This window comes from Antrostomus carolinensis, unplaced genomic scaffold (assembly GCF_000700745.2).
Source record: "Antrostomus carolinensis isolate BGI_N321 unplaced genomic scaffold, ASM70074v2 scaffold11637, whole genome shotgun sequence".
Taxonomy (NCBI): domain Eukaryota; kingdom Metazoa; phylum Chordata; class Aves; order Caprimulgiformes; family Caprimulgidae; genus Antrostomus; species Antrostomus carolinensis.
The window spans coordinates 24,444-49,637 of NW_010326660.1; the positions used below are offsets into that span (position 1 = coordinate 24,444).

Below are 25,194 nucleotides of genomic sequence, written 5' to 3' on the forward strand. Positions count from 1 at the left end.
TCCAAAATGCTTATACAAGGCATTACCCACATAAGCAGAAGTGTTTGTATTGCCTGAATGCACACCATTTTCAAGTGGGTAATTACTGCCATTATCTGTTTTCTAAAAGGAGAAAGACCACATAGCCTTCAGAATCTAATTATATGTCACTAGTTAAATGACAATGGCATGTGTGTAAGTGTAAGCATCTCTGAAGGTTGTTTCTTTAGCCAACAGAGAGTAACTCACTTTCATTAAACAAAAGTGTAATTGAACATTGTGAATCTCATGCCTACTGGTTATAGATCTGTCCTAAAAGGTTCAGACAGGATCCCGTAGATGCTGTGTGATGAGCTTATGGACTGGTGCATGGACTGGCTTTCAGCACGGATTGAAACATGACAGCGTGGAAAGCTCTATCCTGCAACCGTGACCAGAGAGGCAGGACTGAGGGCGGGTAAGGTACCTGTGGCACTTTATGCCCTCACCTGGGCAGGGAACATACATGCTCTTCCAGCTACACACTGCTGGCACACTGTATGTATTTCAAGTGCAACTGCCATGTTCACTCACAATCACTGAAATTAATACAGTACTATATATATATATATTTATATAAATCCCAGTAAAGCAAGAAGTGAATTATAAGTCAGTTCTAAAAGTGGTTTTGTCTCCTCCTAATTCAATAAGAAGTAACTTTTAACACTTCACTTTCTAATCCAATTATTTCCCTTGCTGTCCTGGTTCAGCTGTGGAAAAAGCCAGGGAGTAGAGCAAAAGCCTGCATGACAATTGCAAGCCTGTATCCTAAATTCGTTGAGATAAAACTTTGATAAACAACACTAATAGTCTGTGCAGTACATTTTCAAGAGCTATGGGTTTTTTCTTGCTTTAGAAATGTTTTGTAAACGTTGAAAATAATAACAGTACTCAGCTACATCGCTTCTGTCTGCTCATTGGATACCTGTTTTGTCATCAGATGACCAGGGTATATTGTGATAATTTTCAGTCACAAAGTTTTTATAGCTTTGGACAATAGAGATTGTATATACAAAATAAAAAATGCATATCAATGACTGATAAATTACAAGACCTACTATATTTGAATATCAAATTATTTGTGGGATCACTTGCTTAAAAAAAATAATAAATATTGAACTGGTCAGGTAACCTGCTTAGTCCAGAGAGCTAATGTTCCAGCAATGGTAAAAAAAATTCAGCAAAATGTTCGCATCCTTCCCTTGTTGCTTCCTGGGCTACAATTAAAATATGAAATAAACTAGGTAAGGAAAATGAAATCCCGATGGTTAGAGACATCTCCACTCCTCAAAAATCTCTGTAAATGTATTAACATTTTTTGTTACTGAATATGAAAAAACATAAATGCTAAAGAATTCTTCCAGCTATTAGAAATTCCATGCAGAAAGAGCCTACTTCTAAAATTGGACTAATAAAAAAATCAGTACTGACAGAAGTCTGGAAATATACGTGAGTCCGCATGTGCATTCGACACTGGAAGGATTTATTACATTAAGTTTCAAAAAGGTTACTTCTGAATTGAGAGAATATATGAGAAATAAAATAAAGAAGTCTCACAACTTTCAGATAAGCTTTCGAATAATCTAAAAAATAGTGCACATATAAAATTGATGCCACTATATTTTGGTATCCATTTTGAAGAGTGACAAAGGACTTGATCTTTTGGCACAAGTCTTAAGTATGTAGAAGTTAAACACTAAAATCTGTAATTTTCAAATCCAAGGTGTCTGTCTGGGAAACTAGAGGCCTGTATTAGATCACATACTTCCTATCCAGTGAGGAAAAAAAAAAGTTAAACATGGAACAGAATCTGAAATATCTGTCACACTGAGTAACACGGTGCCTAAAGTCCATGCTCAGCCTACTGATACAGAAACCTGGAGAATGATACTAAACTTTGTTCTTCCCATAAATTACTTAGAGTGGCAGAAAGGGGCTTCCATCTTCTCTTAAAACTCTTCTGACAAAAATCTATGATCTTATTTTAAAATTAAATTCAGGGAGGAGAAATCATGAGCATGGCTTATGACACCTTTCAGATGCAGCTCTTGAAAGAGGAGGTAATGATGGGGTCTCTCCCTTCTGTAAAAGCTTAAGAGCTCTTTGCCAAGAAGCACGAGATGGAGGTTCAATTGCCTCCTCTGTCACCTCCATGGAAACCATTTTAGCCACTAGACTATAAGCTGAGCTGGGTAAAAGCTTATTTCATCTCTCCCGTTGAATTTGCTGAGTTGTAAAGCTTCCACAGAAGTAGTAAGGACCCCTCTGCGTAGCCAACAATCACATGAAATATATTTGTGGAATGCAACAAAATTAAACAAACCCATACTCAGGCTTGCCCACCACATACTTTTTTCCTGTTTATAATCACGTTATAATATCACTAAAATAGATTAAATTCTCCAGGCAAGGCAACTACTCTGAATGTGTTTGGGTTGGGGTTTTTTTTGAGGTGGGGAGGGGCGGAGGGGGTGGGGTTAGGGTGAAGTTGTGGGGTTTTGGTTTGGTTTTGTTTTGGTTTTTTTTAATGTTACTGCTAGCCATTTCTACATATTGAGGAGAAAATATGTCTGGACTATGGAAAACAGTGTGTTTATGTAATTAAGACTGTTTCATAATACTTACACACAACTGGGTTGAATTATGATTTCTGAATTAAGGTGGAAGTTACAAGTTGCATAATTAACCCTAGTAGTATTTTCCAGCTTTTTAATTTTCAACTTTGCAACCTCAGCATCTTTTAAAAATGCTTTTTTGAGTAAGTATTCTGGTATACGTGAGATTAAACATAGATTTTCATAATTTTGTAACATAAAGCCTTAACACCTTTAGAAGCTGGACATTTATCACCAACTTACTATAATACTGCAAATATCAAAGTAAATGTCATGTATTACTGCCAAGAAAGTTACCTGCTATGCAATAGTAAACATGTACATGGAAACTATAGTACAGATGAAAAACCTGTAGCTTTGAAGTAAAAAAAAAATAATAGCAGCTTATAAAAAGCAGTTCTTAATTTACCACTTACAGCTTTGGGGATAAAGTCAAGTTAACAGAAAAAGCTGCTGCATACAAGATCCTTGCTTTGTTGTATTATCTAATCTGAAACATCTCCCCTCTTTAACAGAAGTCAATAGGAATTAGTCATAGAATACAGAAGACACTCTGAAAGGTTATCTTTTAAAAGTCAAGCTTTACTGGAGAGATTCATCTGATCAAAGCAAACATCTGCTTCTGAGGGAGTCACCTGAACTTTCTCTACACAGTGGTGGTGGAGAATAGAAAGGCTCTTTTGGGGTGCAATTAAATCTGACTTGTTTTAAACACCTCCTTTGATTATTTCTCTACTGAATTTAGAGTGAGCCTAAAGTCACTAGCACATAGATTTAGCCACTATAGATATTCACAGTCAGGAAGGATGCATCCTCTGGGTTTCTCAAGTAAGAACACAGGGGTTTGGATGCCTTTGACTATTTTAACTTTAATTTCTCTGTTTCAGTTCATTAACTGTATAACAGACACTATAGATTTTACATCACTCCCATTGTAAAGTTAAAAGTCAGTAACAATTGCAAAATTTGTAATAAATGGCAGAGCCACAGAAAAGCCAAGTGGTAATTAGTAACTCACATTCTGCATGGAATATAAAATAGCGTGTAGCAAATAAGGCCAGGCATAGAATTAGAGGTTTTGCCTGTCTTGTGCTTTAAATGAACACAGGCCCATTGGGAAATAACACATGCAACAACGTAAATAAAACCCGTATCAGAACGTCTATAGATGAAGCAATCTAACTGTGTTGGAAGCCCTCAATTCTGGCACATTCTAACTTCGTCAAGTTTTCTTAGAATGGGGGCTTTGATTTGTAAGAAACACTGCAAAGAGTAAGAAAAGTATTTTTATTAATTTATGTTTTTAATTATTTAGGAGTGAAAAAAATAAAAATCTACACTCTAAAACCTCAATTTTCCTCCTTAAAATTAATTTTTAAAAGGTAGGAAGATTAGGTTTTAGGAATACTGAAACAATCATTCAATGTTGAATTTGCAGTTTTTATCTAACCTTAAATGATCTAAACACCCAGACAAAACTAACTTTGGAAGTCTAAAGGTCTAAAGACAAAGTCAAAGCTACTCACCTTAGTTGAGAGATGAGTAGCCAGAAAGAGAAATCTCCAGAAAAGTAATTAATATGAAATGGCTTGAAAGACTGCTTAGTGTTAGCTACTGAAGCTTACTTTATCTGGCTTGCCTGAACACTTGAGGTACCCAATACTCTCCACTGATTATCAGTGGGAGTTTGGGTTGGCAACGTCAGTGTTACACATTAGCTTTTATGTGCCTAAATTAGGGTGCATTAATTCCACCCTAAATTTCCGCATGCAGATATCGTAACTATAAATTACATTCAGTAGTATGCACATACAATTCCATCACTGGACTTAAATGAAGCTTCACTAAAACTGGTGGACACAACCCTTTATTTAAGAAAGATGTAACAAAGAGCTAATCTTTTTAAGAAACAGCCACAGCCTATACCTCAAAGGCACATGTCACTGCCCAAAAATAACACGAGATCACTCTACGACATTTGTTAAAGAGGAGGTTGGCAGCACACTGCTTTTAGCACAAGTAAACCAGTACAAGTGAGAATGCATGAAGTCTATCAGCCCCCCCCAAAAAATTAAGTAGAGGACAACAACTGGAGGGATACAAGTGATCAGTCGGAACATTAGGCATTTCTTCTGTTAGGTTGTTTCCAGCTCATGAGGTGTTAGCTTATAATGAAACACTACTGCTAAGGCCCTTAGTGCACAACTCCTATTTTAAGGCTATTGCATCTTATCCTATTTCAGATATATTCCAGTCCTCCAGGCAATTCCAGTCCTCTGAAGAGATATTTCATTGTTCTTTTGCTTGACAATGATTTTCTTAAGTTGTTAACATGGAAAGTTTCCACCCAGATGGATTCCCTGTTCTTTATTGTATTTTTTTTTTAAATAAGAAATTTAAGAGAAACACAGCCAAAGTATTTTGTAGCCAAGCAACACAGCCAATGGTATCTACCAGCACAAAGAAGAATAAAAAAACCCCAAACTATTGTGTGTTTGTTTAGCAGTATTTTATACTCTCGTGTGAGTCACAACATGGACTCTCTGTACCCAAAAGCCATAGCAGTCAGCATGTATTTATACCGTAGGCACCAAAACTCAGTGCTGTTGAAGTGGTGCTAATGCAGCCATTCCCAGAATTAGCTGGGTGATTATGAAAGATAAATTTAAACTAATATTTTCAGTCTGAACATAGAGTAAAAGCATGTTATTAAATTCACATACTTAAAATAGTCTAATGCGTCTATAATTACAAAATTTCTAAAAAAAAAAAAAAAAAAAAAAATTACTGAAATGCTGTAACTATTACTTATTTTTTTCAGATTACTCCTGAACACAATAAAGTAAAAATTAACTGAAAAAGTGTTTTGCAGCTTTACTGCAATGTATGCAGTACTGGAATAATTTTGATCAACCTAACAGCCAAGTTAAATAAAAACCTTGCAAACCCACTCCATACAACAAACAGATAATTGCTTAAATCCACTGCAAAATGGGCTAAAGAGCCAGCCACAATAATAAGTAGATGTAAGAAAAAAAAGCATAGGAAAAAGTACTTATTCAGTACAGGTCAACGATTAGCCCCTTCTCTGTAACTCAGGAATTTCAAGTTCACTTTAATCTAGTGTAATTGAGCTAACCAGCTCCTACATTAAAAAGTAATGATTAAGTTAAATTTCTTGCAGACATTCTGTACCTAAAACAAACATGCAGTATGCCTCTGGCAAAGAAGGATGCTAATTATAGGATTGACTCATAAGATGAAAGGTTGCACAAGTTACTACTAGAAACAAAAGTATGGTAAACTGGTTTGAAAAAAACATACTGAAATTCTCATACTCTGCAGTTAACACAATTTCATTTTTCTAACTGTACTTAACAGTGTCAAGAAACAAAACTAAATATGCTTGCAAACTGCTTGCTCATATTTTAGATGAACAGACTAGAAACAAATACTGTAACTACAAACTTAATTCTATACACTCAGGAATTTGTTAACCTAAAAAAGAAGTGATGTCTCTACAATGAATTTTTATTACATAAAAAAATGCAAAACTAAGTATTTTGGTTTCTCTCAGCTTTCTTTTTCATGTAAAATATGCTCTTAAAATAGATATTTAAGGATTCATTGCATTGTCAGATGATAAATCCCTAACTTCACTCTTAATGCAATAACTCATTCCCTCAGCCATCTGTAGGGAAGGATATGCAAGTTCAAAAGTAGTTTTGTATGTCAAACTGAAGTTTTCACTGGGATTAGCAGATAGGGTTGCCAGCTGTGAGTTAGAACAAAGACACAAAATCTGTCCTATATGTTACCATATACTGATTTGATATAACCTTCTGAGTGCCAGATGGGCACCACTTACGTAAACTCCAATTAACATTTGCTTGAGTTTGTGATGATGTGAATTAATGAAATAAATGAAATCTGATAGAAGACATTTACATCTGCTCACTCTGAAAATCATTTAATATTCACATTGTTAGCAGCTTTCTAAGTAGGGACTGCTAATGCTTCTAGATTTTGTATTAGAATAGATGATTTTTTGAACTTTCAAACTTATAGTATTCAAATTTTCCTGTCACTTGCCCCACCCCAAATGGGCACTTTTGAGAGGTCCAGAAATTACCATTTGTTTTTACATTATTTTCCTTTCTGTAGATTTTCTGCTGTTGACAAATACGGTAGGAACTTATGCTACAACCTTCTCGGTAAGTAGATTAATGTAACTCCCTATTCACTACCACATCACTTGTTTTTGTAAAATCAAAATTCCTTGTCTGAGGCCTCTGTTACTCTGTCAGCATGGATAGAAATTAGTCATCAGGGTCGAAAGGATTTAAAAGGGATAATAAATGACAAAGGTATTGTATATACTGTCTTCACTAGGAAACCAAACTGAAGATGATACAATTCTAATCTTATCATGTATCTTAAGAGGTTTGCAATAACACTTGAATTTTAAATTCTGAAATTATTTTTATCAGCCAAAAAATGACAACTGTCACACCTATGGGCCACAGGCAACTCTCAGCATTCTTCAGGTATGTAATAGTTAAAAACAATTAAAGACAAATTCTCTCTTCTCAGAAACCTGGCCTTCAGTGGCCAGGAAGGAAAAAGGAGTTTCCCTGCTAAACTGCCAGGAAGGAAAATTCTTTCACAGATCCAGAGACTAGTATGATAGAGGCATTAAAGAAGTTATTCACGTGCTCAGTGATAACCAACACTCTGATTGGGGTTCTAACAACAAACCCAATTCAGCTCGATCCAGATAAATCTAGAATTTAAATGACATGGCTGTGGAATGACAGGAAATGTTTGACTGTCAACAAAAAACCACTTCCTATCAATAGCCTCAGGCATGTCTGTGAGGGTCAATTTGCACAAGTAGGGGATACAAGCCCATGAATTCTGGAAGAGAAAACTTATGGCAGCATCCCACCTGCATTATATCACAATCTTGTACAAGGTAACAGCAGGACAGAACTAGAAAGGGTTATTTTAGTTTGGTATTTTTGCTCTGTTCCAAGAGCTACAGCATTCCTTCATTTGTCAGCTAGTAATAGAAGTATTGATCTTCATGATTCTCTACCATCAGAGAAAGTAAACTGTGAACCCTTAAAAAGTACAAATGTCTTAATTGGCATGTTAAGTTAAAATGAGTATTCAACCTCTTTGTTTATCATTTACTAGCATCAACAGCATTTTGTATAAAAGGGATATATATGACTGCCCTTGAATCAAAGGAAAGAGTATTCTTTTCAGACCCACATAAAAAACCCAACCTTTACTTCGCCAGGACAAAGTGAGCTTACGGTACTGTTTATTTATTGAAAGATGGATGGATTTCCCTGTTGGTCTGTCAGTTTGGGCCTCCTTCTTCCATTAAGTACCACCTCAGTCAGACAGATTTCACACATGAAAAAAGCCTGTTCACTGTGGAACTTTCTATCTACATTTTGATCTGGAAAAGTTTCACATAGTCTTAATTATGGCAACATGTGTGAAATCAATCTAACAAACCTTGTTTTGCCAAAAGAAAAATCACATACTATAATTACCATATGTAATAAAAGGAAAAGCTTAACAATTTCCTTAAAAAAAAATGATACAAAGGAGGAATCAAAGCACATCCTTCTGTAGAGCCTCCAGGAAAAAATACTACCAAGAAGTATTCATTAATCCAAATTTTGTTTGGCTTTGCACTGCTACTGCAAAGTCTATGTTAGTGAACCATACCTTGATTGTGCATATGCCACAGAAATATTTATTTATATCTCAAGACTTTTTGTATTTTTAAAGCTGCACAGAAAATATTTTCATTATAGAAGTACAAATACAATCACAATCAAGGAAATAAAAAATACAATACTTTTCTGAATCAAGAGGTACAAAACTACATCAGTTAATATGGCAAAAATGTATTTTAATGACTCTTTTGTGCAGATTCATTCCCTGATGTACAGGATTACTTGTCAATAGTGCATGAAGCAGTGCATTAAACTTTTTCAGTTCAATAAGTCATATTTTAGAATGTATTCTCACCGCCCCACTTGAATTTACAATTTCCAAGTTTCATCCCACTATTCATAAACTAGTTTCTCAGCAACTGTTGCATACTTTCCTTCCTGTTAAACATACTTTTTATTAGGGGGAAAAAAAAAAAAAATCAGAAGTAAACCTTTTGCCTGTTTCTGTTTTTCTTCCTTTTTCTGATATGCATTGATTTTTGCTAAACTTTGCGGAGCCTTTACAGAGCCATATTCAGCTTTTTAAATTTCCAGGAGATGTTACCAGCAGACTTCCTCTATAATTTTCTGCTCAGTCTTAATACATGTAGTAATACAAAGGTGGCAAAAGGCAGAACAGAGGGCTGCCCATTATTTGAGATTAAAGAGCAGAATAATTGAAACAGAAAGTCTGACCCAGTCAACTGTACTTCACACAACACAAAGCAGGAAGTAGGGAGGAAAGTATTATCTGACTGCTTGATTAGTCAGATAATAATTTAAATGGAAATTCACTAATTTACAGTTTAAGATTCACTTAAAAAAAAAAAAAACCAAACAAAAACCCCCTCAAATTCTTAACTATTTGAACACATTTCCATTCAATAAAAGAATGGTCTTATTGGTATACTTGCATCAGCATATCCAAACAGGAGACATAGTTGATATGCTTCTCCCCTCTTTTCGAAAAGCTATGAGTATTAAATTGGAATTTATTTTTTTAACCATCACCTGTGGTTGCAGTCAGAATGGGAGAATTACAAACAATGCCATTACCTTAAGATATCTGAGAACAATTGAGCTGTATTCAGACATTAATTTGATAAGGCATGAAACTAGGATCACAAAAGAGAGACATCCTGATGGCTTCAGTGCCAGTTGGACACATAGCTGCTCAATATTGCTAAAGTTTGGAATGACCACTGAAGAGTATAGAAAAAATTGTAGGTGCCTCCTTAAATTCTAATTCCATTACTTCTTGGATCAACTATGTCACAGAATGGGGTCAATCTTCTCCAACTGGGCATCTATTGATACCGTCCTGCCCAGTCCATGCTTATGCATTTCCTTTCCATTGCAGCTGGGGGAAGGCAGATAAACCACAATCCTTTTGGCCTAATGTAAAGCTGCAATGTGTCCAAGCCACCTGGACCCAGAATCAGCGAAGTAATCCTGAAGACCATAGTCTATGAATGGTTGTAGTCCATAGGACTCTTAAGCATTTGCACAGTTAGGTAGCTATTGAGTGGGATAGTTGGTGATGCAGTTTTGGGAGTCAGGATCCTCGGCCTATTTGGGTATTTAAGCCTTAAGTACTTCTAAAAACCTGACAAGCCTATCTATGCCTATACTAAGCATATTTCTAAAGCATTCACTACTAGTCTAGTTCTTTTAGTTTGTAGCTTGAACAGATTTACTTGAAATTCACTTGTTGAAATAAAATTTTGATGTGCAAAGAAAGCTAACTTAGATGAGATAGCAGGCACAAAATAAGTGACCCTGCTTACTATCAAAGAGCTTTGATGAAGACCAAGAAATTTCAAACACTCATTAGAACTGCTAATGTTGTTCAGGTTACTATCCTTTTACTATAGTAAAGATTTATCACTCAAGTGATAAATCTTTCATAACAGAGCAGACATGCTACACTGATTACTTCCATTCTACAGAAGTTAGTAGAAAGTGAATCAATTCATTAGAACAGCCCTCACACCTAGAGTTTTGCAGGGCTAAGTTATATTATAACTGGTTGGAAATCTTTCTAACAAAACAAATTTTGCTCTGTAAAAAGTTAACTGCATAGATCAAAACATTTAAGGATAGTGCCAGGAAGTAAACAAGAGTCTAACAGTTTAGACTGACTGGAAGCACTGGGCACTTTGGCTTCCAAATTTTGATTCCTTGGTAAAGTGTCTGGCTGGCTACACAGAAATTCTGTTAAGTTTGGGAGCAGTAGCTCCTTGACAGGGCTTCCTAATCCCTGGAATCCAGAAGTCCAGGCTGGTATCAATTTGCAAAGCAACACTGGATGCTTTCTTGAATGTTTAAAAAATGAAATGTCATTTCAACAGTTTTAAGCTAAATTCTGTTCTATGGAAAGTTCATTTCCCACCCACCCCCCCCGCACTGTGTTTGGTGCACTCCCTGCCCCACCTTCCCCCTTTTTGGGGGGATGAGACTAGAGAAGATGGTGGATAGAAATGAGGGTAACAATTTTAATCAGTTGTCTACTAACTGTAAAACATATTTCATGATAAGTAGCTACATAATGAAGTACTTCTATAGATACAGGCCCAGAAGTGAGATGCACAGACAACAGGAGTTTGTGAAAGTAAGTTGGGAATGTGTATGTAAAAAAAAAAAAAAAAAAACCAACAAAACTTTGGAACATGATTAAACCAGTCAATGAATCTAAATTTCCTCACCATTAAACAATGTTTGAGAACTGTCATAACCAATTTTAGTTGTAACATCTCTGTGAGTAGAAGAAGGAAAAATCTGCCCCCTCTTTGTTTGAAACTTTTTGTTTTAGGAGGGGAGCCCAGCATGCAAAGCAAATTCAAAACATGAAGAAAAGGAGCTGCTTGACTCCAAGTCATACATGAATCTTTCCCCAACAGGTCAGAAGCATCACAATTATCAAGGACAAGGAAATGAAAACATTTAGATTTTCTACGTTAACTCTCTTTGATCTATGATAAGTAAAATAAATAAAATTGTAATAAAACTTTATAAGACATGAAGAACAATTCTCATCTCTCTGAAACACCTAGTCAAATTTGTTTCAGACTTCCTGAAGATCAGTTACTCTACCATCAGGTCACATATGGAAAATATCAGACTGACTTATTACATTTTTACAAAAGTGTACATTTCAGTTATGAGATAATGGAAAGCTAATGTCTCTGTAATTAAATGGTACTGATATTTACAAGCTAGTGATGCTATTAGCTGTACTTAAATTAGCTGTCCGTCCTTATGACTTTTGTGAAAGGTTTATACAATATTCCAGCTGCTTTCTATCACAAGTGTCCAAAACGGCGAAGAGAATTATGAGAGATGCTTTGAGGTAACCCAAAATCAGAAAAAATACTGAAAAAAGATGTATTATATATGTTGGAATAGAACCAAATAATTAAGAATGGTTTCATTTCTTATATACTTTCACTTGCCAGTTGCCTAATATGCACATAAGCAGCCTACCTTCAAAGGCTGCTTTGCATTAGTAATACAAAGTTTACTCTATAAAGCAACTAAATAAAAATTACAGAAAAACTTAATAGCTGGAAAAAACATTATCTAGAATCTGATGGCTTTCAAATCACAAAATTCTATAAACAGGAAGAAGAAAGTGATACAAGTAAATTAAAATTACCCTATGTAAACAGAGAAACTAATGTGGAATTGAATGTCATCCAAAAATTACTCTCAAGTTAAAATGTTATATTTATGTTTAATTAAATAATGTAAAAAAACTCCAGCAAAGCTGAGACAGTGGGAATTTTTCTTTTACCCCTAGTGAAAGTATTTTACAGAACACATATGTAGCCAGCAAGTTTCCAGACTCCCCCCTTGCTTCTAATCATGTATTTTGTCCCCCTACAGTATTCCCCTGCACACTGTAATTTCTAGTTTTTTGTCATCTTTCTTCTGAACCACAGTCCTTGCATAACTCAAATAGCCATTACACTCATATGAAAGTTTAGAAAATCACAAACCTTGTAAATGTAAATAAGCAGATTTATACCAAATCTTACTTTGCCTATACTAGTTACTTTTAACACCAGGAAGAAGGAAACACCATTAGATTTCCCTTAAATAGCACTTTTATTAATTAGTGAAACAACAAACCTTGTAAATTTAAAGAGTGAGACTCAGCTGCAGTTTAGGACATTTACATTTAATTCTCAAAAACCAATTCTGTAAACATACAGAAGCAAACTAATTAAAAAAAACTACAGAAGAGAACTGTAAATAAAGCTTTGCAGTCAGTCTCAGTAGAGGCAGTCAAAATGTTGTAGAAGTTCCTTAAAGAAACAAAATTTAAAGTAGGTAAGATATGGATGTCTTCCATGAAAATGTAGTGTTTTCACTATGTATATGTATTTTGTCTCACCAAGCCACAGTCTTTACTTTTATGTCTCACAGTAAAAACTGTTTCTTTTCTAGTCTGAGATATTCTTTATCTTTGAAACCACTATTGCTGAAATCAGTATCTCAAAACATGGCTCATGGCAAAAAAAGGTAGCAATTTTAGACCTGAGTGCAGGTTTGTTTCAAATGCACATGATGTTACAATCAAACTACAGATATTTCCACTGCTGTGACTTATTCGACAAAACATTTCTGCTTCACTGAAGCAAAGAATGCATTTATTTCCTGGAACGTGTAGAGGCTGGTTTCCCAAGCTCCACATGGAGTGGTATCCCACCCTCATCCTGTCCCCCCCAGTTTCCCATGCTCCTTCCTTTATATCATGAAGACAATCAGGAATAGTCTTGGAGAAGAAAAATGAGTTTGGCTGGACATACTGTGCTATTATTATTTTTTTTTTAATATAATAGTGCAGATAATTAAAAAAAAAAAAGGGACAATGTTGTTCCTTTGGTGGTGGTTTGGCTGTAAAATGCTCTTGGCACCTAGGTGTTCATTTCCTCTCCTCGACTCCCACAGTTTATTCCAATTTATCTGTGTATACAGCCAAATTCTAGACTGAATTTGCACATAACAGGGCAACACCAATGACTGGAGACTAGTGCAGAAAGGAACAGTAATGTGGAAGTGCTAGGAACTATTTTTTAACACAGCTCAGAGAAGTTCAATGTCACAGGTTCTTCTGCTTAGCAGAAAGCTCGTCCAGATGCTGAAGGATTCTGGTGATTCTGATGCTGTTCTGCATTTTGAATTGAACAATACAACAGGAATCACTTGTAGGAATAGCTGACATAGCCAAGCTGATAAAATAATTCTATTGCTTTAATTTTAATCTGCCATCTTCTTATGACCAAAAGAAGATAGAGAATATGTTTTCTAATGTTTTTTGTTTAAGACAGACTAACTGAAAACATAATGCTCGCTTAAATAAAGCAATATTTGAAAAATCTTCTGCTCCTTACCCCAGCCTTTCCCACATCTAACCTTCAGTTGTGCCACCACAAGTGTTTTGGGGTTAGCAAACTCGTTAGATTTAAAAATAACCTGAAGGGAGTTATTTTAATTATTTTTATATCATGGACAGATTCATAATCTCACTTACTGAAGAGTTTTATTAACAGTTTAAGCATAATCATTGGGGCAGCACAACACTGGCCTGAGCAGACAGGAGAGTGACCTCTGAAAATTGGTGCTGAGAAAAAAGAATCACTGAACTGTATCTACATCACTTTTTCTCTGCTGAACAGATACCAGTTTGGGATAGTCTATGCTACTTTCCATTTCAGAAATTACATCTTTTATTGGGTTTTCATTCTAGTTCCCAGTTCAAAGGACTTCTTTTCTGTCATTCAGTTGAGACAAAAAAGTCTTCAGGTGAGAAAAATGTCTTCAGTTTAGAAAGGGAATGTAAACAGTAATTTTAAAAACATGCTTTCATTTCTAATCTAATGTTTAGATGCTCACCCTATATATAGGGCTGGTATTTACAGTTTATTTACCTGAACTAAGTAAATTAAAATATAACTGTATCACTGTGTATTTAATTTTCTGACATCCTGAAAACACACATAAGTCATTGTGTCCCCTTTAAAGTTTACACAAAGGTGATAGCAATTCTCCTGGCCTCTAATACTCTCTTTACTTGTTCATTATAGAATCCTTTCAACTTTGCCTCTAGCAATTCACAAACTCATTTTTTCATGAGTAAATATTTAAACCAGATCTGTTTTAAAATGTCTACAGAAAGAAAGAAGATAAAAGCAAGTATTTAGATTTATAGCTAACTGGGTAATAATCAACTGCTACTAGTGCTGAAAGAACTTCATCCATGTCTCAGTTTTAACATGAACCTTTAGTCCAGGTAGGGGGGCTGTGAGTTTTTGTGTCCTTATGGTAAAGCTCTTAAGCAAACAAAAGATTGCCACACACCTCACAGGACAATTAATTCACTGAAACATGACATTTAAACTTTTCCTTTTCATCTGTAATATAACAGTTAGCTGCACTAATATTTGACTTTCTGCTTCACAGTGGAAAGAAAGAAGGATAAGAAAGGCAGAGAATTAGAACTTAGTCCTCTGATCACGGAGAACATGCCCCCATACATCTAATGGTCTGTCTCCATTCAACTTCAAGTAATGCAGTCTTAAATATCTTAACTATCAAAGTCTGTTATTGAAATAAACAGCAAACATTTTCAACATTAGTTGGAAAAAGCTTGCTTTCACAAACCATTTCTTACACTTCCTTGTAGAATCATATTTTTGACCTAGTCTTAAAACTGAGATATTTCCACCTATTTGATGTTAAGTACAACTCAAAACAGATTTCAGTTCATTTACGTACTATTGTGGGAATAACATCCTAGGCTGCTCTGTGGAAGGCATGTATGCTCTCGTGAACTGAGAGTTTCTCTTAGAAACTTGAAGAGCCAATATAAAAATTCCAAACAAAAGCCTTCTGAAAACCACAGTGACATACAGTAATCGTACTTCATGGTAGGATTTCCATTATTTAAGATTTTAATGGCTGGTTAGTATGTAAATAAAGAACATTTTAATGATTTCAGACTTTTTATTATTGCTTCTGTAAAAGCTGGAAATACTTGCCAATTATCACAACCTGGCACCAGAAATATGAAAAACAAGCAATTGCTAACACTTCTGTTATTTAGTCAAGGGCTTTCTCATAGCCATGAGATTAGAGACAAACAGTAGTACGAGTCACTAACTACAGACAAAGCTGAAAGATAAGGGAGGTAATTTCTTCTTTTTCCCTGTCTTCAATTGTGCCAGAGAACAGAATTTATGTTTGAATAGCAGGTTTTCTTAGAAGAAGGGAACAAGGAAGAAAAAGAAGAAAAACTGCATAAAATTAATTAGTAATTGTTCTGATCTAGGATCTCTAATTCTACTGTTGCACTTCAGATTTCACTTTCTTTTTTTGAAGATTAAAAAGAGAGTGAAAACAAATTAAGGGGATAATACTTAATTTGATCAATTGGGTTGATTAAAATAAACATACAGATGAAAATGCCTGTCTGGGTTCAGACTCTGTCCAGAAATACCTTCTGCAAGTCACTGAATTGAAGTTATTTGCTCCAGAGTAAGTCAAGATAAGCATTTCATTCTTGGCATCAAATCCTATAGTGTTTGCTATGAAGAACATACTTTCTTTAGACATTTAAACTTTATATTACAAAAATAGTTGAAAAATTTTGAATTTACTTTCTAGGCTTACATTATACATGGGCAGGAGTCACTGCTGCAAACACTGTAACTTACTTGACTTATTCTTTTTACAGAAATCCAATGTACTAGTTTTCAATGTCACAATCTTTAATAAAAATAAATTATTCTGATTCAGAGGTATATAATGAAATTGTCTCAAACCATAAGAGAAATGTATAGGAATTATGAAAAGTTTTAATAGTAAAGATAGTGTCTGAGAATCTGATTTTGTAAATTTATTCTCCAAAAGGCACTAAAACTAGAATGGAAGCAAAACAAGAAAGTCTGACTCACTTGAAAAATTACTATCTAAGCAATATATGAAATGCTGAAGAATTATTTCATTAAATTTAATAAAATACAAAGTTATTTAAAAGTATGATTTAATGCATCATGGCATATACTAGGTTATACTGTAATTTAGCACAATTTAAAAAGAAAGAATGTTTTTAAGTAACAATGTATCCTTACTAAAGTAGCAGGAAGCATTTCAGGAACTTGACAATTCATTCTTTCTATAAATAATTGTTTCTGCTTGGAATATGGGAAAAATCTCCCAAAATATAACTTCACTTTTACAGAAACAAACAAGTAAATCCAAGGTTTTCCACAAGATTATGTTTAATCAATTTTATTTTTCATATTATGAAGTAGACAGCAATAAATGCAACAAGAATAATTTACTTCTTGTATGGAATTAAAAACTTGATGGTATGTAGACCATCAGTAGCCTTGGGAGAAGTAGTGAAAAGGCTTCTGTTGCAGAATAAAGAGGTTGTCTCCTTTTAAAGAGATTCTAATTCTCTCATTGTCCAAAACCAAAGAAATTGATTACTTATTTCCTTCTTAATGTATATAGTACTATATTTATCTATATTGTTCTCTCTCACTGCAACCTTAGTATAAAAGTTATTTTTAAAGGTATCAACAAATGACCCCTTTTGGGTGTCAGAAAACTATTCATACTCGCTGAGGCCTACCTGACAGTAGGCAGAGGGTCTAGGAAGACTGCCTTTCTTTTGGAATTAACACAAACCAGAAATTAAAGTTAATATGACAAAATCAGAAGTGGACTCAAGACTCCCTAATCATGTGGTATGACAGAAATGTTCATCCTCAAGTGACTGGTCATATGATGGAACTTTGCAATGATAGCGTTGGACCTGCTGAAATGCATTAACAAAATAATTTACTAACAAGAAAATGAGCCTTTAAAATAATTCTTCATAACTGTGACTGTAATTTTTTGGCAAGCTTTCAAGTCAAAAACATTCAAAGGAAAAAAGTTATTCCTCCTGCAACAGGATGAAAGGAGCACTTACAGTGAGGCTCATAGGGAGGAGGAGGATCTCCACAAGGAACACACTCCATGTCTTGAAAGCCTCCAAGCTTAGTCTTCCTATAAAATCTAGAAGACAAAGGAATAAAAAAAAAAAAAAAAAAAAAAAAGCAGTTAATCAAAACTCGTTAGTTTCCTCACAAAATTAATCAAGTGTATTAACAAAATCCTCTAACTGCAAAATTTTGTCATTCTGTGTCCCAATGCAAACTATCAGCAAATAGAAGAAAATAAAAGTAAACCAAAGTACAGTAGATATTAATTAACAGTGCAGCAGTAGATCTAAAGTAAATTGAGGAAAAATTCAAAACCTGTTTGTTCAAATGCAGTCACTATAATTTTATATTCACGTAAGAAATAATTCTGGAGATTTCAGACAGAAATTAATATCCTGTTTTCCACATAGATCACAGGTAGTATCAAAAGTGGTTCTGAGTGACATCTAACACATGGGGCTGCACCTTCTTATACTGCAACTTAAACCAACATTAGTTACCCAAGTTTTACTAAGTGTTTTTAAATGAAAACACCTCGCTTCTGCCTTGAGAGGAAAAACTGTACAAGCTTCAACAATGTTCAGGAATTTGATAAAAAAAAAAAAGTATATTAAAAAAGTAAAATGTCTGAGATATATATATATATAAAACCAACATATGAACTTTTAAGCATCTCTAAAATATAGCCTGAAAATACAAAGGTTGTTAACAATTGCAAATTGGTTCTCATAACCTACTCTACCAATTAAACTACCAATCCATAGTTCAAAAAAGCATCAAAAATGTCTTTTAACAAATTCATGGCAGGTATTTATGATAGTGGAACTTAGCCACAATGTAAATAATAGCCTTTTAGGGATCTTAATACTACAGACAGAGAAGATTAGCAACACAGATCTGGGAGGACTGTAAAACAAACTAAGCACAGGTCCTGATTTATAACAGCAGTTTCAGCAAGTCTCCACAGTTACAATTTGTTCCAAAACAATTCTTTCAGATCCATTTATGATTCTCAGCCAGCTTCATGCTCTATGATTTCACCAACATGGTGAAGGAAATTCAGGAGCATAAACCACAGCCACTACTTTTGACCTAAATATATATGCATATGAGAATTATTAGGCATTGACTTTAAGAGGGGGGGAAAAAGCAAGCAAATGTGATCAGCCTTCAAGAAGGTAACTGTGGATGTTCACAAATGTTTAATAACAGTGAAGTTAGTTACCAGTAAAACCTGGTATTTTTAAGTATTTTGCTCAGGTGCTGTACAGACAATACTCATAGATCAGATAGGTAAGTATCAAACCATTTTTATAGATCGAGATACTTAAGACTGCAATCCTGAAAATATGTGGTCAGATCATACATTGCAGATTATTGGCAATGCCAAGATTAAAACTTAGGACCTTCGTACATACATAAAGGATACAAACATCCAGAAAATGAACAAGCAAATGTTAATGCAGATTAGTTTTGAATTTAAGTCTCATTTTCAGAAATGGACTTACCCTGGTAAACAGTCTCCACATAGTGCATTGCTGGTGGCAGAACAGTTGGTCTTCTGAAACCTGTTAACTAATGCACAATCCAGACAAGGCTTGCACTTCTGAAAGCCCCAGTCTTCCTTGAATCTGTTTGGCCTGCATGTCATGCACTGTGCATCCTCCCCATATCCAAAGCCACATTCCTGTAGGGATTAACAAGCAATAGTAAGCTATTCAGTTCCTGAAAGCATGAACAAGAGAATGCTGGGATAAAATGAAGACCTAGTGTAATTATTACTGAGAGTAGGTCTTTCTAGAGACAAAAGGCATCCTTTCAGCAAGTTCAAATGTGTCTTCCACTGCTAATAATCTCCCTTACTTCTATAAGTAATACTTAGTCATCCACTTTATTCATGAAACCACTGTGTATTTGAATGATAAAGGGCTTCAAGGACTCCCACAGTTTCATTATTACTAGCTTATGGTAGAATTATTGAGCTGTCTGTTTTTTAATTAGGTCAGTCATGTGAAAGTGCAGAAACTGGGACAAGTGAAGTATAAAGGCACTTACTCAGTTACAAAAACAGCAAAGAAGCACTTTGATATTAAAGGTTCATAGCTAAGGTGAACAAAGTTAATTGCTGAAGAGAGTGCACTGATCTTCAAAGGCTTAGAATTTCTGTTACCAAATAAAACAGAGCTGGTTAATGACCATCAGCTAGGCATGAAACATTGCTTAACCACTGAGAATTTCAGAAACTCAATCCACGTCAGTTCTAACAGTTCTTGAACTGTTGAAAAAGTTTAATAGCCCTGCAGAACCTGGAGGTTCTAGAAGTTCTATTTTATGTCACCTAAAAATATCTTACTGTGTTCAGTTTTACACTCAATTTCATTTATGCAATTGTAAGACTGTATACAAAGCTACATGATTACCACAGGAGACTGGAACCAGACTAACTTCTTTTAGGAGATTTTGCTCTTCCTAAGTCTATTTAGACTTTTTCATTGAATCTCATTATTCCTTAACACATTCTTTCTAAATACCTACTCTTTACTCTTTCTGTTTAGATCATTCAAACAGCAGTGTTATAGTATATATTATATAACTCAGTCAAACCATGTATATTTATATATTTTGATAAATCACTTGGAATCAGTCCCTCCCAAGTCCTAGTAAACTTTCAAATATAAGGCTTAAATTAACTTAATTATAAGTTTTCCTTTCCAGACTACCTTTGAAGTTTCTGATTAAAAAAAAGCAAACACCAGGAAATAAAGTTGGAATTAAATGCTTTCAACTCATTGGCCCCAAACTACCAAAGCTTGAGTAAATTGTTTCTAGCTCTATCAGATCTGCTTTGCTGTAGCTGGATCTATGGACACATCTTAGTGGTCCTTTGTAATGTGGAATGGTTTACTTTAAAGTTATAAAAATGGTGGATTCAATATAAAGAAATCTTCTGCCCAAGGAATTTACAGTCTCTAATGTTTTCAAAGATGGCTTCTAACTACTTACCAGGAATTCTGCAGATATAATCCACAACAACTACAACTTTATGTATGTGCTTTTTATGTTCACACAATATTCGAGGTAGTTAACTGCCTGGCAGGTGCAAATAAATATTTAAGCTTGTAAACCAGGCAGAACTTCAAACAGATCTGTACTCATAATTAACCACATTCCCAAAACCGAAGGATATGATTTAGACGATGGATTCAAACCCTTTGAAATCTTGGACTTTATAATTTAGCAGTCCAGGAAAGACACAACCAGCTGTTCATCTTCTATCAGTACATGTGCAAAACTGATGTGCACCAGTTTTCTTAGTGCTCTGTTTATGAAGCTGTCAAGTTATATGGCTGATGGGATCTGAACAGTTCCCAACTCCCCTCACCCTTTCTATCCTCACACTCATATTTTCAAAGGAGGGCTCATCTCTTGTGGCAGCGCACCCCAGAACTTCAAAAAAGAGAAATAAAACTTGTAACCTAAATTAGCTAGATTTCAAAACTTTTTTTTATTTTTGTACCAGAAAAAAAAAAGCAGGCAAATACACACTTTTTTTTCTCCTACTGTGAAACATACTGTGAAGAAAGCTTAGACCACTATTCCCTTTCCACTTCCTCTTTTTTAATGCTACCATCAATAGTATCAGGTAACATTAATGAAAAATTTCTCTCTCCAATGACACACAGTACAAGCTATGAAAACCCAAACAATAATTTAGAAAAATGCAATAAAATTGTTATTTTTTTAAAAAAAAACACCTCAAAATTCAAATGCACTTCTATTTCCTGCATATTTATACAGCTTTCAGTATCACAGTATCACAACATCTCATTGCCTTTAAAGCATGTGTCTCCACAACAACTTTGTTTAGAAGTGGGTTTCACTAAGATATCAAGTGAGATTACTAGTCAAGGCCACTTAGGAATCTCTAGCAAACTAGTTAACTAAACTCATAACTTAGTTTCAAACAAAAAAATATTAAAAGCACACAATCATACAGACACTTCTTAAAGTATTACCTTGGTGGTGTTAACATTTTCTTTCGGTATATAATACCCAAACACTAAATCAGACAGAACAACCAAAAGTATAACAGACTATAAAGGGTAATGGAGTTAAGTGGTATGGTTTTTCCCCGAAAGTTGAATGCAATGCAGAAAGTAAATGAACAGTAAATTAGATTCTAAACATTCTTTCAATTAAAATAACCTCAAGTTTCATTTAAAGAAATGCTTTCAGGCATTATTAAGATCATAATCTGCAAGTACATTTTAGAATTTGTTTCTAGTTCCACTGATTATCCACAACCTACGTAAGTCCCTAGACAGTACAGCACAGAGAAGTTCCACTTAGGCCATGATGATTACAAGAATATTTGAGTATTTTCAAGAAAAAGCCTTCCAGTCATTAAGACACTTTTAATTGCTATCAGGTATATAACAGGTTGCAGCACTACACTGGTGCCATGAAATGAAGTTTTTAGTAATACTTTTCAGTATACATACTTGTTAAATAGGACACAGGCTTAGCTTCCAAAACTACCTTAGGCTGTGGGTTAGCTTCATCCAGACTCCAGTAATCAGCTGTATTTATCAGTAGAAGTCTCTGAGCAGGACAGGTTGCAACAGCGTGCTGCAAACACGTCAGATTTAGCTGCTGTGGCAAAGTGCTAAGTAGTGTCAGAAAAGTTTCATCCGGAGTAAGATTTGATGGGCCTATAGGCATCTGCTCCAGCTTCCGGGAGAGTGACCCAGAAACATGTGTTAGCCTCTCCCAAGCTGAGATACGGCAGGCTTCCTCATAAGCAGTTCTCTTGCTTCAAAAATTTACAGAGTGATGGTTAAATATGGTAGCAACTCCACCAGGACATGTCAGACATAGCACGCCACCTTTGATGTTCTGTATGAGGACTGTTACATTCAGGAGTAGCTTCAAACAGTACCTTCCTCTCTAATTCACAGATCCTTTTCTGAGCCAACATGCAGGTCGCTTTTTCCTTCACCATATACCTGGTGCAAGGAAGCAACCCACAATACATAGCTCTGCCTCAGCAACCATCAAGCTACCTGTGTCCCATAGGCTCTCTGCACAGCAGCAGTCTCTTGGTGACAGTATTTATCATCACATTTGGTGGAAATGCTGGCTTAAGGCACTCTCTCCCTTTTATGTCTGCTTTTTCTTCCTTGTCATACATTGTCCTCAACTGTACTGATACAAAACTGATTATGAGACCGAGCTGTAAATCGGACCATGGGACTGATCCACATTAAAAGTGATCAGTTCAGTGATCTTTTCCACAGTACAGCCTAAAAATCTGTGGTGACTGCATAACTGCACAGGTAGGGCACTGTGGAAAGAACTTACTACTGTCAAAGCTGTCATTTCAATGTTTCTGAACTACAGTCTCAGATGTGATCTGTTGACAAAACAGTCTAGAATTGCAGTTAAAGTTCTGAGTTGCACTATAGGCTTGATGAGATAAGCTGAGACATTGATTGCTTTTTCATATATAAATAAAAAAATAACACGAAGCTATAGACAGTTATAGAACTTTTTTTTTTTTTAAAGTAGATTATGGTGAAAGGACTGGAAGGACTCTCATTTCTGTACTGGAATGTTTTCAGGAAAAGGCTGAAACCCAAACTACCCCATTTTATTTTTTCTGCATTAATTATGATTTATATAAATTTCAGTCATGGTTTGATTTATACAGAAACTCATTACTGGTAGATAGGACAAAAAAAGGTTCTTACTATCAAGACACACCAATGACTATTCAGGCACTGGCAACTTGCTGTCACTTAAAGAATGAAAGATACTAACTTGCTTAACTAAATGATGCTTTGTTTCCTACTAAATGAATGAGGAATTAAATAATGCTGAGCCACATGAAGCAAACACTTTGCTCTGAATCGATACAACCATTTTAGTCTCCAACTCCAGAAGAAAGCACTGCTTAAAAATAAAACCCAAACAAAAAACAACCCCAAACAAAAACCCCACACATTCAAAAGCAAGCTATTTCGGTGGTTCAAAGGCTTCACAAACATTACCATGTTTGTGAGAAGAAAAGGCCACATAGATTTTTTTTTTTTTCTTTTTAAATGAACACACTGAAACAAACAAACAGGAGAAGCACCTTTCACTCCCTTCCCTATCAATGCTAAGTTGTTGATAAAATAACAAAGCTGGCTTTCTTATGATGGCAATATGTTAAAAGTACTTTATAAAAATACAATCAATGTAAGTGATAACGGATTTTAGTTCTTAATTAATGCAACACCTGCAGTGCTGCTGTTAGAACAGTTGATGGGGAATCAGAAAGGAAAAGTTCAGGGTATACTATTTTTCCTTATTTTAAGGAAGAAAGAATTACTTTTAAAACAGTCTTGAAAAAGAGAGCCCCACTAAAATGCAACAGCAAAAGCAGAAAATTGTGTAGATTCAGAACTAGCTACGTGAAATAAGGCTGGGGTTTTTTGTTTCATGCTTTAAAGGGTGTCTGAAGTTGCTTATCTATGCAGACAGGAAGGTCAATCCAATAGATTGAGCAGTAGTTGGCAACTAAAATTAAACACTCATAGTAGCACAGAACAGCCCAGGTCAGAAGGAACCTTGAAAGAACACCTGGTCAAACCTTTCATGGGACACAGAGCAGAGATGAGATCTAGCACCCTGTCCAGTTGCATCCTAAAAACCTCCAGTGATGGGGACTCTATCACGTTCCTGAGGAGGTTGCTCCAATGAATGGTTATTCTCACTGTAAAAAACTTCCTTCTTATATAGAGAGAAAACCTCTCTCTTGATACAACTTGTACCCATTTTCCCTTGTCTTGTCCATGTGGCACCTTGTGAAGACAGTCTCCATCCTCTTGTTCACTCTGTGACCTCTATCTGCTCTGTTTCACCAAAAACTTCCTGCATTACCATGGGCAAGTTGATCTCCGTGCTAGCGTCTCATGCATAAATGAAGAAAAGGCAACAGGATTTCCCTAACAGAAAGGTATTATGAAACGCTCATGTACAGCAACAAAGGTCATATAAGTAACTCAAGTTAATAGTTGTAAAAATAAGTATATAAACACACACCTATACACTCTGTACAGGTGGTATTTTGCCCCACACATTTATCCATACTGTTGATGCAAGTCTGTGGTATACCTGAATGTATCTGGTGACATGGAAACAGACTGGACTGTCACACAGGACCTGATTTGATTAGGCTTTAACCATACCTTAAGTCACCTGTGCAGCTGTTTGAAGATTCTTAAATCTGATCTTCAGGTGTCACTGTGTCTTCCTTTAAGTAAGGACAACTAATGACTGTTGACTTAACTGAGTTTTATCCATAATAAAAATCCCACTTAAGTTTTTAAACAAACAGATATCACAATTAGGTAACAACATATTAGTTTTTATTTCCATAACATCACGTACTCAGTTTAACAAAGGTAAAAGGAAGAAAGTACACACACAAGTGTACCCATGTTCTAAACTGGTTGATGATCAATTCAGTGGCAATGTATTTAAGCCATAGTACCCATCTGTACCACAGCATTTATCTCAATTTTTATCTCGAGAACTGCAGTTTTCCTTTCATAGGGTTTAGCCTACTAACTCTACTCGGCTTTTGAAAGGAACACAGTTCCTACTTTTGTATAGTCAGTACTGACAAGAAAGAAATGTACACATTTACATTGTAACTAAGAGTGAAGTGAGGGAGCTACAGTCCTTGACATTGGACCTGTCTGCTTCAGCTTACTTACACCAGCAGTAGAAGTTCTACCTGGAGTAAGTTTTGAAGGAAATAGGGACCTATGTTTACATCAG

General features: G+C 35.2%; 1 protein-coding gene across 1 annotated transcript in view; it reads right to left on the reverse strand.

Moving 5' to 3' along the window:
- Positions 1 to 25,194, reverse strand: part of TNFRSF19 (TNF receptor superfamily member 19) — a 42,386-nt gene that overhangs the window by 11,535 nt on the left and 5,657 nt on the right. The window contains exons 3-4 of the mRNA XM_010171659.1: positions 18,876 to 19,054; positions 17,355 to 17,440 (exon numbers count right to left, since the gene is read on the reverse strand). Coding sequence (XP_010169961.1) covers positions 17,355 to 17,440; positions 18,876 to 19,054 — 265 coding nt within the window. The remainder of the gene's footprint in view (positions 1 to 17,354; positions 17,441 to 18,875; positions 19,055 to 25,194) is intronic.